General features: G+C 49.5%; 1 protein-coding gene across 1 annotated transcript in view; it reads right to left on the reverse strand.

Annotated features, from left to right (window-relative positions):
• The window catches only part of GNE (glucosamine (UDP-N-acetyl)-2-epimerase/N-acetylmannosamine kinase), a 77641-nt gene extending 61275 nt beyond the window's left edge, over positions 1-16366 (reverse strand). Inside the window, exon 1 of the mRNA XM_008174419.4 lies at positions 16178-16366. Coding sequence (XP_008172641.3) covers positions 16178-16228 — 51 coding nt within the window. The 5' untranslated portion in view covers positions 16229-16366. The remainder of the gene's footprint in view (positions 1-16177) is intronic.
• Between the last annotated feature and the right edge of the window lie 825 nt (positions 16367-17191).

Below are 17191 nucleotides of genomic sequence, written 5' to 3' on the forward strand. Positions count from 1 at the left end.
GGCAAGGGGTTGGGGCACAGGAGGGGTGTGGGATGTACGAGGGGGCTCAGGGAAGGGGGTTGGGGTACAGGAGGGGGTTCACAGTGCGGGAGGGGGCTCAGGGCAATAGTGCAGGAGGGGGCTCAGGGCAGGGGGTTGGAGTGCCTGCCTGCCCTGGCCCCACGCCGCTCCGGGTACCGGCCAGCACCACGTCCCTGCGGTCCCTGGGGGACGGAGGGCAGAGGGCTCTGCGCACCCGTGGGTACCTCCCCCAAAGCTCCCATTGGCCACAGTTCCCCGTTCCCAGCCAATGGGCGCTTCGGGGGAGGAACCCACAGGCAAGAGCAGTGCGCAGAATCCTTTGCCTCCCCTCCCCCAGGGGCAGCAGGGATGTGGTGCCGGCTGCTTCCTGGAGCAGCACAGGGCCCACGGCACCACAGGGCTAGCAAATCCGCAGGCCGGATCCAAAACCCTGAGGGGCCGGATCTGGCCCGTGGGCTGTAGTTTTCCCACCCACTGCTCTAGCCCAAGCCTGAATGTCCACTAGGGTTGCCAACTTTCTACTTGCACAAAACTGAAAACCCTTGCTCCGCCCTCCTCTGAGGCCCTGCCCAGGCCAGGCCCCACCCCTTCTGAGGTCCTGCCCCTGCTCACTCCATCCCCTCTCCCTTTGTCACTCGCTCTCCCCACCCTCACTCACTCGCTCATTTTCACCGGGCTGGCTCAGGGGGCTGGAGGGGGTGAGGGCTGGGGGTACGAGCTCCGGGATGGGGACAGAAATGAGGGGTTCAGAGTGCGGGAAGGGGCTCTGGGCTGGGGCAGGGGGTTGTGATAAGGGGTTGGTGTGCGGGGGCTCTGGCTGGGGGTGCAGGCTCTGATGTGGGGCTGGAGATGAGGAATTTGGGGCACAGGAGGGGGCTCCGGGCTGGGGCTGAGAGGTTTGGAGTGTGGGAGGGGGCTCTGGGCTGGGGCAGGGGGTTAGAGTGTGTGTGGGGGTCAGGCTCCAGCTGGGGGTGCAGGCTCTGGGGTGGGGCTGGGGATGAGGGGTGCAGGGGGTGCTCCGGGCTGGGATCGAGGGGTTTTGAGGGTAGAAGGGGAATCAGAGGTGGGGCTGAGGGATGAGGGTTTCGGGGTGCAGGAGGGTGCTCCGGGCAGGGGATCGAAGGGTTTGGAGGGTGGGAGGGGCAGCGTGTGGAGCCTCCTGGATGCCCCTCCGCGTAGGAGCTGGAGGGGGACATGCCAGCTGCTTCCCGGGAGCCGCATGGTGCGGAGGCTAGCAGGGAGCCTGCCGGTCCAGTTGCGCAGCGCAGCCAACGGCCCGGTCAGTGGGGCGGACTGGAGCTGTCAGGATCCCTTTTCGACCAGGTGTTCCAGTCGAAAACCGGACACCTGGTCACCCCAATGTCCACACTGCAATTTTTAGTCCTGCAGCCCAAGCTCCTTGAGCCCAAGTCAATTGATCCAGGCTCAGCTTTGGGGCCACAGGTTTTTTATTGCGCTGTAGACATACCCTAAGAGGTTCTTGGAGGAGAAGAGGGAGGCTGCTTGACAAATAAACTGGGCGGCTGCCCTAAACATAAGGCACCGCATGAAAAAAGGTCCCAGAATTAGGAGTGGGTGAAGAAGCTATAGTCACTCTGGAGAGAAGCTTGAGCTGAGCATCTTTTGATTAAGGTACTGGACTGGAACTCAAGAAATCTGGGTTCAATTTCTAGTTCTGCCACAAACTTCTGCGTAACTTTGGGCACCAATTTAGGAAAACACTTAAGCACACGTTTAAATGTGATTGACTTAAAAGGGACTTAACTGCTGTGAAAGTAGAATGAATTATATTGTAAAAATAGAATGGATTAAAGAAATGCTGTATGTTCTTTAAGCAGGAATAAGAAATGTTGAAATATAGTTGTCAGGAAGAGAAACATTAAGGTATGAAACAATGGGTCCCACTTGGCTAATGGTGGGACATTAACAGGAGATCGGTAATAGGAAATAAGATATGTATATCTAGCCCCAAGTAAACTTATCAGTTCTGCTTCCTTTTGTTATCTTAAGTTTGCACCCTTTTATCTGTATAAATAAGATAGTTTGAGTCTTGCATGGGGCTCACATTATCTGGGTGTATTAGCGGAGCGCTTTGCTAATAAACAGAGTGGTCTGACAAATTGTGAGTCCTGAATCTGACTTTGACACTGCCCAATCAAGAAAACTGCAGAATCAGGTGGTTAATCTCGCTGGGCCTCAATTACTCATTTGTAAACTGGAGATAATACTTCCTGCAGTGGTCTTATCTTCCTGAGTTATAAACTAGTTGGGGCAGGGACTGTCTCTTCTGTGTTTGTAGAGTTCCTAGCAAAATGGGGTCTTGGTTTGAGTCTTTAGGCAGGAACTGTAATTAAAACAATGATAATCGATGTCCTGCAAAATTCTGCTTTGGGGACAACCCCCATGAAAATCTTTCTGCTGCTGTGTTGCATGTATAAAGAATGTGTGGTAGGCTAGGATTAGTATTTATGATTATGAATCTTTCTTTGATGGATCACGTATTGGCCTTTACCAAAGGCTGGCTACTGCACTTGATAGGTGAGCCGAGAGTCTGCTTTGCTGTGGCAAATTATCTGGTCCTAATGAAATATCAATCCTGTCTAGCATGTGGGCATCAGGTACTTGCATTCTGGGGTATTTTCTCAAGCGAAATTGCAGTGATGAACACACATCAATATAGCAAGTGGGGAGGCTCTGTGCCCCTCCACTTTTGTCTCTTTCCATCACAAGCATATTAGCACTAATTTCTGCGCCTGCTGCTTGATGTGTCTAGAAAAGGGTAGATGCATGTGTAAAGGGAGAGCATGTGGACCAGCGCATTCTTATCTTTTGAGGGAAAGAGCATACCCCTTCTCAAAAAAACAACAACAACGAGGAGTCCTTGTGGCACCTTAGAGACTAACACATTTATTTGGGCATAAGCTTTTGTGGGTTATAACCCACTTCATCAACTGCATGGAGTGGAAGATACAGTAGGCAGGTATAAATATACACATGAAAAGATGTGAGTTGCCTTACCGGGGGGGGGGAGGCGGGGGAGGACAGTGCTAACGAGGCCAATTCAATCATGGTAGATGTGGCCCATGTTGACAAGAAGGTGTGAGTATTAACAGAGGGAAAATTATTTTTTGTAGTGACTAACACGGCTACCCCTCTGAAACCTACCCTTTCTCAGGTGCACTTTTTAGCAGTTGTGAACATAAAGGCTTTAACGGGACAAATATTAAATGTTTATTTAGTTACAATCTTTATTTACTTGAAGGGGAGTTTTGCCTGAGTCAGTCTTGAATGACGACTGCAGGGTTTGTCTTCAGAAAGATTCCAGTGTCTCACTTCACTGAGTTTTGTGGAAAGCAAAAGAATGTTGTATGACAGACAGTAAGTCCCCAAAATGGGTTGTGCTGCAACAGTGAGTCATGGCCTCTCAAAGCGCCAGTGACTTATACATAATTGCAGTATGCCCTCTTCTCAGATTATCATTACAACCGTGAGATTGTAACTTGAAATGCTGATCGGAGGTAGAAGCAGCAGCCGGGAGGGACCCTGGACTGAATTCCTGGCAGACTTAAGCTGTTTTTATAATTTTCTGCACATCAGTGAATACTTATGTATATTGTGCACATTATTTAAAACTCTGTGCGTGTTTTAAAATGTCACTATAGATTAGTGCACTGTGTCCTTTGCACATTTCTTAGGTCCCTGATATGATTTCTTTAATAGTATGTGAAAATGCATTTACTGGAATGAAAAGTCTGAATGATCTTTCAGAGTTAATTAGCCTTTTTTTTTAAAGATCTATTTTGAACGTTTCTCATGGCTCCACAAGAAATGCAAATTTGGATTGAAAGTGTGTTGGGGATTAATGATCCTTTATGCATAGAGCCCTGCGTAGATATAACATTTGTATCTGCATCCGAGCCGTGCGCCGCAAAAACGGTCCGTGGATATCTGCGGACTTGCAGGGCTTTATTTATGCAGAATCCTTAGCCTTTTAATTGACTGTCTACAGAGGTATTATATGATAATGATGTTTCCAGCAGCCCACAGTTCAATCTATACTAAAACAGAAAGAAGAAAGAATCCTATAAGGATGAACACTTGCCCTCTTGCTTTGCCGCCCTCCCCCTCCCCCTCTCCCCCCCCCCCCCCCCAATCAGGTATGTGGACCAAGGCATCCTCTCCTACTTCAAAGTCTGAGGGAGCTCTCGCCACATCTCCGCAGCATTTGAGAGCAGGCCCTGGCTAACCCCGCTATTACCACTGAAGATTAGGCAGTGACAGAGGCAACACTCTCTACCCTGCCTTGGTCACTCCAAATCTGGTAATGATCTCGATGAAGATGGACCCCTGTGCCCATGCAGAGCCCAACTGACTGCAGTGGGGCCATCACAGGGCTCCCTGACGGACTGAGGCCTCAGGGAGGACATAGGACAGTTGGACTTTTCCTCCCCCTCTTGTACCTATGCAAAGTTGTAGTAACTCTTGCAGCCCCAGTGTGAGGTTGTGGGAAGAGGGACAGATTCTGGACAAGGAATAGGAGAGTGCAGGAGGTGGGGACCTTATTTACGCAACATTTCTCTCCAGTTCTTGATTTGCATCCCCCAGTCGCTCAGAGGGGTTTTGGTATTACAAAGTAGGCAATCCTCTGTTTAATTTACTGCAGGTCCAGTATCCATGACCTGTAGTGCAGCAGAAATTATATGAGAGAGAGAATCAAGAGGTTTACCAAGGTAGTCTGAAAATAATACAATTGGCACGTGGCAGAGCCAACACAGCTACAGTATTTTTGCATCATTCAATAAGTTTAACATCCTAAAACACTGTCATGTTACTGATAAAAGGCACTGGAGGGTGCTCCTGTCATCTAATGCTAGGTTTCCTAGCCACAATTTTTTTTTTGCAGTGAATACTCTCTCTCTCTCTCTCTCCTTGTTAATACAAGCTATAGCAGAAAATGACATGAAAAGTATCGTAACGAACCTGCTTGGATCATGATCTGTGGAACTGGGGTCAAGAGGGCCAGTGTTTCCTGGAGGGACTGTTCTTGACAGGACACCAGTGGAACAGTGAACCTGGGGTATTAGGCTGGCAGCAACTCGGCCACATGGACAGGGCAGTCCACAGGTGGGACGGCCACCTGTCCAGGTTGTCCTGGGATCATCCTGTTTGAGGTAGCCGTCCTGGGACCTCTGAATGGGTGCTCAGTGCGCATGGCCAGCAGTCCAGCTCAGGATCATCCCAGATGTCCCATTGGTTTGTATCTCAGAGGTGGCAAATCACATCACAGGGCTTAATAAAGTTACCCTTGTTCTACTTAACCTACATTCAGCTATCTCTTTGTGAATGAAACACGGCTGGCTCCTTACTGGGTACTGCACTAACCCCCCCAGGCAACATCCAGTTAGCTAGGGTTACCATATTTCAGCGAGCAAAAAAGAGGACGGGAGGAGCCCCGCCCTAGCCCCGCCCCTGCCCCTCCCACTTCCCGCCCCCCCTGACCTCCCAACCCTCCCCCCCGTTCCTTGTCCCCTGACTACCCCCTCCTGGGACCCCTGCCCCTAACTGCCCCCCAGGACTATCTAAGCCTCCCTGCCTCTTGTCCCCTGACTGCCCCAACCTTTATCCACACCCCCACCCCCAGACAGACCCCTGGGACTCCCACGCCCCATCCAACCACTCCCCACCCCCTGACAGCCCCCCCCCAGAACTCCCAACCCATCTAAACCCCTCTGCTCCCTGTCCCCTGACTGCTCCGATCCCTCTCCGCACTCCTGCCCCCTGACAGCCCCCCCCAGAACTCCCAACCCATCTAAACCCCTCTGCTCCCTGTCCCCTGACTGCTCCGATCCCTCTCCCCACTCCTGCCCCCTGACAGCTCCCCCCAGAACTCCCAGCCCCCTACCCCCCCCCGCTCCTTGTCCCCTGACTGCCCCCTCCTGGGACCCCTGCTCCTAACTGCCCTCCAGAACCCCACCCCCTACCTAAGACTCCCTGTTCCTTGTCCCCTAACTGCCCCCTCCTAAGACCCCCCCCAACTGCCCACCAGGACCCTACCCCCTACCTGTACCCTGACTGCCCAAAACTTTCTCCACTCCCCCCAAAAAAGCCCCCCCCCGTTTCTTGACTGCCCCCTCCAGAACCTCCCTGCCCCTTCTCCTGCCCCCCCCTTACCCTGCTGCTCAGAACAGGGTGTTGGGCTCTGTGCGAGCCGGACACGTGGCTAAGCTCCCCAGCACAACAAAACCCGGTCCCTGGCCCTGCACAACAAAACCCGGTCCCTGGTCCGGACCGGGTTGCAAGGGAGAGCTGCCCTTGTATCAGCACAAAGTGCTCTCGCTCCCGTTTTGCTACACTGCATGGCAGAAACCGCTCCCAGTTGCAAAAGGGGAGGGCTGCACTTTGTGCTGAGACACTTGCTCAGAATGCAGGGCGGAGCTCCTCTCCAGCTGCTCCGGAGTCCAGCCCGGGACTTTCCTGCAGCCCTCCCAGCCGCTCGCTCTGCTGTGCCGGGGGAGGGGGAAATCCCGGACATTGTGAGTGCTTTACAAATTCCCCCCGGACGCTATTTTTAGCACAAAAAGGAGGACATGTCCGGGTAAATCCGGACGAATGGTAACCCTAAGTTAGCAGAGAGCTCCATAACTGCTCCAGTCTGGGAAAGGGAAGTTAGGGGGATTTGGCACCAGAGGGAGCGGGAGCAGCAGTGACAAAACCAGGCAGTTTAGGACCAACCTGGGATGCAGCCCTTTGCTGGCAAGGGGGCCCCTGGTAGCTGCAGCTGGTGGATAACCTAGTAGCCTACAAATAAAGAGCTGTGTGAATGGGCCCGAATGAGGCTACCGATGTGGGATAAAAGGACTGGATTCTGTCCAGGGGAGCTGCAGGTTGATGCATGATTGCCTCCAGGGCAAGGGGTGGCCTGGATTGAGCATCCCTCGCACTGGGCTGGCAGACCCCCACCTTCATCCGACTGGACTGGAGTGCTCTTAGGGGCTGGGCTGGGGCCTGTTATGGGTTGTATCATTTTTTGTTGGTAACCCAAAGCAGTGGTGCCTGGGGAAGTTGCGGTATTTATTTCCAGCAGCCCTAGAAAAGCCTCCTTTGTTAAACATCGGCTTCTGGGAAGTGAGTATGGGCACCCACTGAAGACCAGAGCCTGAAAGCCCTAGCGGTTGGAGTACCTACAATGGCCTGTGCTTCATAGGGTTGCCGTCCCTCTAGGATTGTCATGGAATCTCCAGGAATTAAAGATTAATATGTAACTAAAGATTATGTCATGTGATGAAACCTTCAGGAATATGTCCCAAAAAAATAGACAACTTTAGTGCCTCAGAGCACATGGTGAACTCAGCATGCTACCAGACATCTAGGGGGGTACCACAACTGATCTGCAATAAGGTCAGTTACAGTATTACCGGTGATAATTAATGGCTATGGAGACCATTGTACTCAGGGCCGGCTCTAGGCACTAGCAAACCAAGCACGTCCTTGGGGCAGCACATTTTCAAGGGCAGCATTCTGGCCTTTTTTTTGTGTATGTGCTTCCGGCAGCAAACGCCTAGAGCCTGGCAGCAGCAGCGCGTCGTGCGCGAGGGGCGCCCTGTAGGCGCTGCGGTTCGTGCCACGGGGGAGCAGCGCCCACGCCTTGTGGCTGGGCCGGGCAGGCTTCGAGCGGGGGACACTCAGGCTGGGGGACACCCCACGGGGCACACGGAGCCGCCTGCAGGTGCCGCAGGGCGGTTGCCCCCAGCGCTGCAGCCGGGGCTGGGTGAAGCGGCCCGAGTCCCCCAGGGACTGTGGCAGGGCAGCCAGCAGCAACGGGGCCATAGAGGGCGGGGCGCTGTCGTGCGGGGCCTGCGTCCCGCTCTCCAGGGCTCCGCTGCCTCTGGGGCTACCCTGCCCCGGCTCCTCAGCCCCCTGCCAGAGCGGTCCCCAGGCTCTGCCCTCCAGGTCCCGGCTGGTCCTGGAGGCGGGAGCCCTGGCTGGAGGGACCCTGGCCTGAGGCGTGGCCCGGGAGCCCCGCTGCTTTCCCTGACCTTGCCAGCGTCGGACCGGCTGGAGGTGAGGGGGGAGCAGGCAGAGTCATCACTGGTGGGGGGAGCCCAGGGCTGGGGCGGCAGGGGGTGTGGGTGTGTGGGGGGAAGAGAGAGCCCAGGGCTGGGGCGGCAGGGGGTTTGGGGGGAAAGGGAGAGCCAAGGGCTGGGGCGGCAGGGGGTGTGGGTGGGGGAGGGGAAGAGAGAGCCCAGGGCTGGGGTGAAAGGGGGTGCAGGTGGGAGGGGGAAGAGAGAACCCAGGGCTGGGGGGGGGGGGGGGGGGGGGGGGGCGGGCAGCCAACAATTTTTTTGCTTGGGGCGGCCAAAAAACTAGAGCCGGCCCTGATTGTACTAGCCAAATACAATATTATAAAAGTGATTTGAACATATATTTCATTTACGCTATGGGGCTCTGAGAGTTTTGCCTGAGTAAAGAGCATAGGACTAGCCAGTTGTCAGCATGTACTGCATCTAAGATGGAGCTACTTCACGTTCCTTTGTATAACTAACTCTTCCTTTGCATTAAGTGTATTTATACTGAAACTGAGAACTAACTAACTACTGGGATGTGAAAATTCAGGCCAAGATTTTTAAAAGCAACTAGCAATGTTTGGCTGCCTCATTTATGCTGGGCCCAACTTAAATCACCTTAACAGGGGCCTGAACTTTAAAGGACAGCTGCTCAGCACTGTCTAAGAATCAGGCCCCTGCAAGGTATCTAAAGTTGGGCGGCCAAATCACTAGTCACTTTTGAAAGTCTTGTCCCTAGGGTACAGTCACTGTGAATTACCGCTGTAATGAATGTACTCTGTGTGAATTTACTAAAACGTACCAAGCAACAAGTACTACTTGTTATAAACACCAAAGAAAAATATTAGAGCAAGCACATGCAATGGGGGGGCGGGGAGGGAAGTGATCATCTTGTAATACATTTTTCGGTTTCTTTCCTAGTTAAAACTGCCAGATAAACAGTGAGCAATTGTTTATGACAAAGGAACTATCCATATCCGAACAGAGCACTGGTCTGTCATATCCAGTATTCCCCCTCTGGTAGTCGATTATACGTGATGCTTCAGAGGAAAGGGAAGGGAAGGATAATGCAACTCCATTTGTGCCTTACTATACCACGTAGAAAGGAGATGTTGGGGTTATTCCTTCTTACCCTCAGTGTAGAATCGATCCTGTAACTCCTTGCATAGGGTTGTATTCCAGGACAAGGAAGGCATGGGCACAAGTGAAGTTAAGCACTAGGCGTATTCTGTGCCAACAGGAGGAAAGTATAGACTAGCGCTGTGGGAATAAGATTTTTTGGTTCAGGACAACCCAAAACCAAACCGTTTCCTTTGATCAAAAATTTTGAAAATTAAAAAATATATTAGTAGGGAATCGTGTTTCAATTTTGAGCATTGATGTGTTTTTAATTTTTTAAAATAAAATCAAAAGAAATTTCAAAATGAAAAGTTGCTTCCAACTGAAAAATTCAAGTGTTTTGTTTTAGGAATGTTGAAATAAAAACATTGATTTCCCCCCTCCCCAAGATATTATCATTTTTTAAACCAAAACAATATGACAAAATCATCATGAATTCACAAAACATTTTAGTCAACCTGAACCTGCATTTTCCACTGAAAAAAGTTTTGCTCAGCTCTAGCCTAGAGCCCTTTGTGTGCGCCTTCCCTTACTCACAAGAGCATAAACAGTAGTGAAAGTCTCAGGATGTATCAAAGTCCCAGATAGAAGGGAGAGTCTGGATTCAAACATTAACTCACAAATCACACCAGTTCCTTTAGGATATGGCCATGATGTTTTTTTTAAAATCAGACGTTTTTGGAATTTTATTAAAATAGTGTGTGTTAGTGTTTGATAAATCTAATATAATTTTTAAATTGAGTCAAGCATCAAAAATTTCAGAAGTACAATCCAAGGAAGCCAGGTGCATTTACTGACTCTGTAGAGTGACATCTTGATTCGGACATAAAGAAAAAGCAACTCCCATTGTGGGCAGGGCCGGCTCCAGGCACCAGCCTGGCAAGCAGGTACTTGCGGCGGCCGCTCCGGAGAGGGGCGGCACGTCCAGGTATTCGGCGGCAATTCGGCGGACGGTCCCTCGCTTCCGCTGGGAGCAAAGGACCTCCCGCCGAATTGCCGCCGCAGATCGCAATCGCGATCGCGGCTTTTTTTTTTTTTTGGCTGCTTGGGGCGGCCAAAACCCTGGAGCCAGCCCTGATTGTGGGGGTTAATGTGGGTGGAAGAGTGAGATAGAGACCTGATCCAAAGTCCATTGAAGCTAACAGGCTCCCATTGTGCTGTGAATCAGGCCCATAATCACAGAAGTGTAGGACTAGAAGGGACCTCAATAGGTCATCTAGTCCAGTCCCCTGCACTCAAGGCATGTAGCTCTGAACCCTTGGCTCATTTGGTTACAAGTTAAGATGGATTTGATGGTCTTATCGTGTCCTGTCCTCATTTGTGCATGTCAAAAACCCACCTGGACAGAACTGGCAATCTGCTCAAGAGGTGTTGTAGAGCTGCACTGCCAGTGTGTTGCACTTATTGAGGTGAATTAGCACTGCTCTGTAGGGTGACCAGACAACAAGTGTGAAAAATCGGGACGGGGGTGGGGGGGTAATAGGAGCCTATATAAGAAAAAGACCCAAATATCGGGATGTGCCTATAAAATCGGGACATCTGGTCACCCTACTGCTCTGTGAGGAAGGATGTACTCTGCCTGCACTCTGCCTGACCCACACCAATATTCTTAGAGCTTCAATTTTCATTAGCTTCAATAAACTTGGTAAACATAGGAGTCAAAATCCACAACCCTGGCTCAGTCCTGAACGGTACAGCTAACGTAAGCCTGGCTAACAAACCAGGGTATACTCCTACAAGAACATCACCCTGCAGTTGACTTAGCAAAACTTCCTGCTTGTTTCATTGTTTAAACTATGATTTATACAGCTTAGAAAATAAACATACGCAAAATAAATCTTTAGTTGCAGTCACACGGGAAGGAATGGAGCTACTTGTCCTTACTCTAAGCATGTATGCAGTGGACAAAAGCCAAATAAGAGCTCGATGCTAATACAACTCAATTCTGAGAAACTGACATGATTACAACCTAAAACATTGCCCAAAATCCATAATGTAGCCTGGACTCTGGCACTAAGATTGCCCCCCCGCAAAAATACCCAACAAGACCTTGTCCATGCAGTAGGGGTGGGATAATCATCTTTACCCAATTCCAAATATCAGACCTCAGTATCTATCAGCGAAGAGAATTATTATCAGTATTGTGGCAGTTTAGGATGTCATTCTTATTCAACAAAGCACTTAAGCATATGCTTACGTCCATCTCTATTCAGCAAAGCATTACAATTAAGCATGTGCTTTGCTGAACAGAGATAGATGTAAGCATATATTTGTGTGTTTTCCTGAATCGGGGCTTCTAGTAGCACCCAGAAGCCCTAACTGGGTTCATAGCCCCTTTGTGCTAGGGGCTGTACACAGAGAGAGATAGTCCACGCCCTCAAAAGATTACAGTCTAAATACACAAGACAGACAAAAGGTGGAGGGAAGAGATGACGTGAAGTGGGAATAGAACTCCGGTCTCTTAAGTTCCAGTCTAGCATGCTATCTACGTCATCTCTCTAAGCAAATTAATCTGGTTACGGCAATGGAGCAGGTGGGAACATGCGTGCTAAGGTGAGGGATGGGGGTAGGTGGAAGATGAGTGCTAGGAGTTGGGGTGCAGGAAGCAGGCTGGGCAGGTGAGGGGATTGTGGGAGGAACTGGACCATACTTCATATTGGCTTTCACCTCATGGCAGTGGCCATCATCAATCCTTGTTTTTTCAGATGACTTTTGTGTGAATATGGACCTGAGCGAATTGCTGGGTTTGTGTATAGATCAGATCCAAGCAGGGGATTTGTCCCAGCTCTGTTATCTGAGCTCAGCAGTAGGGTTTGACATTACTCTTGTAAACAGGTGATTAATTCCACTTCTTGCTGAACTGGTTGTCTCTTGCAGGAGTGCTTCAGCCGATACTGAACGGGTTGGAATCTAGTCAGTTTTTTTTTTTAAAAAGTGGGTTACAGGGCGTTGCTGTACGTAAGGGTCTGTCACACAACAGGGGAAACTGACAGCGCAGGAAAATCAGTGAAACTAACGGTACAGAGTGCTGTCAAATGTGGAAAGAGAACTGAAAAACAGAAATATTTTTCTTTCAGTTGCTGTCATCTTGAACACTACACTACATCATACACACTGCCTCTCAAAATGAACGACATTATATGCTTAAAGTGCTCTGCTGCCCACCCTGAAGTCTGACACCAGGGTCCTTGGACTTGGGTTAAAACCACAGCATGTCAAAAATGGAGAAAGAAGTGTGATTATTTTTTTAAAAGCATCAAGACTGCAGTCAATGGGCCTAATCTTCCATCCATTGGTGCCACTGATTTCAGATGGAGCAGGATGTATGGAATTACTGCCCCAGATTCTATGGGAACTTGGGGAAAGGCTGCAGGACTTTTAAAAAACAAATTAACTCAGAAACATATTAAAAACACTACCATATGCTTTATAAAGAGCTATTTGTCTCTTAAGACCTTGATCTGGCAAAAACTTAAGCACATGAGTAGCTTTATGGATGTGATAGTTCCACTGAGTTCAAAGTTATTCTCTCACATAAGAGGAACACTAAAAAGAAAAAGAACAGGAGTACTTGTGGCACCTTAGAGACTAACAAATTTATTAGAGCATAAGCTTTCGTGGGCTACAGCCCACTTCTTCGGATGCATGGGCTGTAGTCCACGAAAGCTTATGCTCTAATAAATTTGTTAGTCTCTAAGGTGCCACAAGTACTCCTGTTCTTTTTGCGGATACAGACTAACACGGCTGCTACTCTAAAAAGAAAAAGTTATTTCCAATATGAATTAATAAGAAGCAGTTCAATTTTACTGCTTTTGTTCTGTGCTTGTACAGCACCCGCGTAACGTCCGTGATTGCAGCTCTTGATCTGTGCCTAATAAATAATATCCTTTTTGTTGTATCCCATTCCCTACCCTTTATCTATTTGGACCCCAATCCAGCAAACCACTTAAGCATGTGCGTACTCCCATTGAAGTTCAGTTTTTACAAATAGAAGGTCATGAACCTTTTTTTCAAAGATTAAATCTCATTTTATGTTGAAAACAATAGGAATGCTACAGGCCATCACAGACCTTAAATCCACATTAGAGCTTTTTTCTGTGGAATTGTACTTATCTTCTCTGGTGCTAGTGACCTCGGTGTTATCTTTTGAGCATGCTGCCAACGCCAGCCATGCAGGAATCTAGGTCCAGCTGCAGCATAAAGCATGAAGCAATAGTAATACATTTCTCAATATCAACAAAACAACAGAGGCTGGTGATGCTTCTGGCGGGAAATACTCTATGTTAAATAAAGTAGGCTCTGAGGACTGAGGGGCCCGGGCTCTGAACTGCCAGGCCCCTAGGAGCCGAGCTCAGCCTTGGCACAGATTAAGCCCTGTATGACAGTAAGCCCTGCTGAAGCCCTTTGCATCAAAGCCGGTATCAAGTTAAACAGGCTTTTCTGTTTGTTTTTTAAAGGAAGATTGGTTTTTGTTTAGATCTTAAGAAGAATTATTGCAATGGCAGGTATTTAGCAGACACGCCCCCACCTGACTTACGACGTGTCCTACGATAAGCCCTGATCCTCCAGTGGGCTAGTGTTAATATAGTGGAAATCCACAGCTGTACAGGCTCTGATGTGGGAGCCTGGGCCATAGACACTTGGTTTGTTTATGTTAGAACACATGTCATACGGGGCATTTGTTTCTCATGGAAGGTTGGGAGTTCCTGGGCCTCCTCCGTACCCCAGTCCTAAAATGCTAAGTATTTTTGTTGTTCTGCTTGCGAATGAAAAGGGATGGACCTAGCTCTCCTGAGGACTGAAATATTGCTCCAAGCACTAGCCAGAGGCTGATGTATAACACCTACATCAAATTAGCTGTCTTAGCTTAAATTCCCAATGCTATTGCCAGACACTATAGGAGCTGAAAATGCTCTTAATTCAACGGAGCAGGGGCTAGGCTCGAACATTCAGATTCTGGGAGGACAGAGTTGCAGGGGGTGGGTGTGAATGTCACTTCCCTGACCTCCCGGCACAGATCCCGAATACTTAGGGTCAGATCCTCAGCTGGTGTAGCTCCGCTGATGTCAGGGAAGCGATGCCAGTTTACACCAGCTGAGGATCCGGCCCAGAGACTCTACACGGGTGGAGGGAATGTCACCCTCAGTCCGCTGAGCGTGGGCACAGCAGTGTCTGTTTCAGTAGGACAGTACAGTTCACACCGTGGCACAGAGAAGTATCCGGGTGTTACAGCAGCAGAGCCAGCCCTAGCACCTCCATCCCAGGGAAGGCACAGCAACGCCTCCTGGGGTCTTGAACAGCCAAAGACTTCTGCCCTCTGCTGGCTGGCTGTTTGCTCCAACTCTCTCCTTCCCCTTCCCCCAGTCTCTTCATCTCAGCTTGACTTCACTTCTGCCTCTCTTACCTTCTTCTCCTCTCCTCTGTCCCCTCACCCCGCTTCCCTTCCCATTTAACTGATCTCCTCCTAACTAACCCCCACCCCCCAAAATTGTGGAATTAATATAACTTACACTATTTGTCTATCCCTTCCCCACCCGGGCCGTCTGGTTGAATTTGATTGTAAACTTTCCAGGCAGGTATCATCTACTATTGTACAGCGCCTGGCACAATGGGGCCCCATTCTGCCTCAGGCACTGCCATAACAAACATAATTACTATTTATTATTATTAACACCATGCTTGGAATCCGAGTCTCCTACACTCCAAGTGCTACCAACAGAGCAGCGTAACTGAAATCTTTTCCACCCAAGGAGTACAGAGGCGGGGAGAATCACTTGATAAAGAAATAAAATGTCAGCTTTAGGAAGTTGCCAGATGTCCCAACGTCTGGCTATAGACTAAAACAGATGGAAATAGATGCTGTATAAAAACACTATTACTTTGCACATGTACAATGCCTTTCTTCCAAGGATTTTGATGTGCTTTACAAACCAGTTACCTTGAACCTCACAGCAGCTAATCACTGTCACCATATGACAAATGAAGAAACGGCGGCACAAGAAAGCTAAGTGACTTGTCCAAGGTGACACCTGAAGTCTGATAGGAGCCAGTGACACATGAAGTCTGACAGGAGCTGGGGAGAGAGGGGGGGAGAATCCTGGCCCTATGAAAGTCAATGGGAACCTCATTTAATTCACCAGGGCTGATATTTCATCCAGCTCTCAGGCCTGTGTTTTAAGCACAGGACCATCCTTCCTCCCCTAATATTTACACTTCCTAACAACATTTCCGTAAGATGTATCGCCCTGAATGACAGATGACACAACAGCAACACTCGGAATTTTTCGTGCTTGTGACTTTTTGTTGTTGCTGCTGCGTGGAAATGGCTTGTGACAAAAACAGGTGACTTTCCCAAGTCTCCTGCTTTCCACAGATTATAATAAAACTAATTTTTTTTTTAAATAACAACCCCACAACAACCCGGCACAAATCAGCACAAAGCACAAGGCAGAGCTTCCCCTTTCTGCAGCCTGGGGATTAATTTACTCCAGTGACCTGTGTCAGATTTGCTCAGTTAAGAAAGCAAAGACACCAGGGTCAGAAAGCAGCCGCATAACTTAACAAGCAAGCCAAATTCCTGTTTTTTTTTAAAGCGATCTCACTACTTTAGTATCTATCTATCTATATTCCTGGCCATTGCTCCTTTGTTTGGAAAGAGATCTGCCTCACATGGCTGAGAAGAGGAAAGTGAGTAAGACAAAGCCCGCTCCAGTCATGTCTTGCCAGTGTGGCTGCAAACGGGGAAAGAACCCCCCCCCCCACCAAACCTTTCTACACGTTCCGCCTCCATTGGAGAAATGCAAATGCCAGCCCTGGATTCCCCGCAATAGCTGAGAAAGACAAGATGCTCCACCGCCCAGTCAAGCTAGAGAAGCCACGTTATCCTGTGGTTCTCCCCCCCCCCCCCCCCATCCCATCCCATCCCCTCCCCCTTCGCCTCCAGGCTCGCTCTGCTCCTGCGAGCTCTCACTTACATGCGGCCCTCCGACGCCCTGCTGCCGGCGAGGATGCACGTTCGAGCCCATGCTGCCGAGCCTGGCTCGGTGCCCCCGTCCCGACTCACTGAGCAGAGCCGCTGGTTGCTCTCCGGCTTCAGCTGCCACCTGAATTCCATCCTGAACCCGAAGCCCCGCCCCTCTGCCAGCCAGGCTGGGGCTCTGAGTCATTCACAGATTCCTGCTGGACAGTCTCTTCTTCCCCCTTCCAATTCGGGGGGGGGGGGGGAACAACAGGCTGATTTTACTTTTCCACTGAAATCATTGCAGCTTCTTCAGCTGCCAAGGAGCAACTCATGCCAGGCTGCCTTTTCCGGAGAGCTGGCTGGCTGAGAACGCCTGGTTTGTACATTAAATTAATTAATTAATTAATTAATGGAGATTATCCTATCTCCTAGAACTGGAAGGGACCTTGAAAGGTCATCAAGTCCAGCCCCCTGCCCTCACTAGCAGGACCAAGTACTGTTTTTGCCCCAGATCCCTAAGGGGCCCCCTCAAGGATTGAACTCACAACCCTGGGTTTAGCAGGCCAATGCTCAAACCACTGAGCTATCCCTCCCCCCCTTTGCAGCCCTATCTGCCACTTCTGGGCCAATGCTTGTCATTGGCATGTTGAATCTTCAGCAGGTGTTACACATGCTTCCAATCGTCTAAAAACCTAGAGAAAACAATACTCTGCTGGGCATCAGGACACCATAATAATACCTAAAAAGAACAGGAGTACTTGTGGCACCTTAGAGACTAACAAATTTATTAGAGCATAAGCTTTCGTGGACTACAGCCCACTTCTTCGGATGCATAATAATACCTAGTTCTTAGAGAGCACTTTTTATCCAGAGATCTCAAAGCACTTTGCATTGTCCCCATTTTACAGATGGGTAACTGAGGCTCAGGGAGGTGAAGTGACTCCCTCAACATAAGAGCATAAAAATGGCCCTACTGGGTCAGACCAAGGGTCCATCTAGCCCAGAGTCCTGTCTTCCGACAGTGGCC

The sequence above is a fragment of the Chrysemys picta genome, chromosome 6, assembly GCF_011386835.1.
Source record: "Chrysemys picta bellii isolate R12L10 chromosome 6, ASM1138683v2, whole genome shotgun sequence".
Taxonomy (NCBI): domain Eukaryota; kingdom Metazoa; phylum Chordata; order Testudines; family Emydidae; genus Chrysemys; species Chrysemys picta.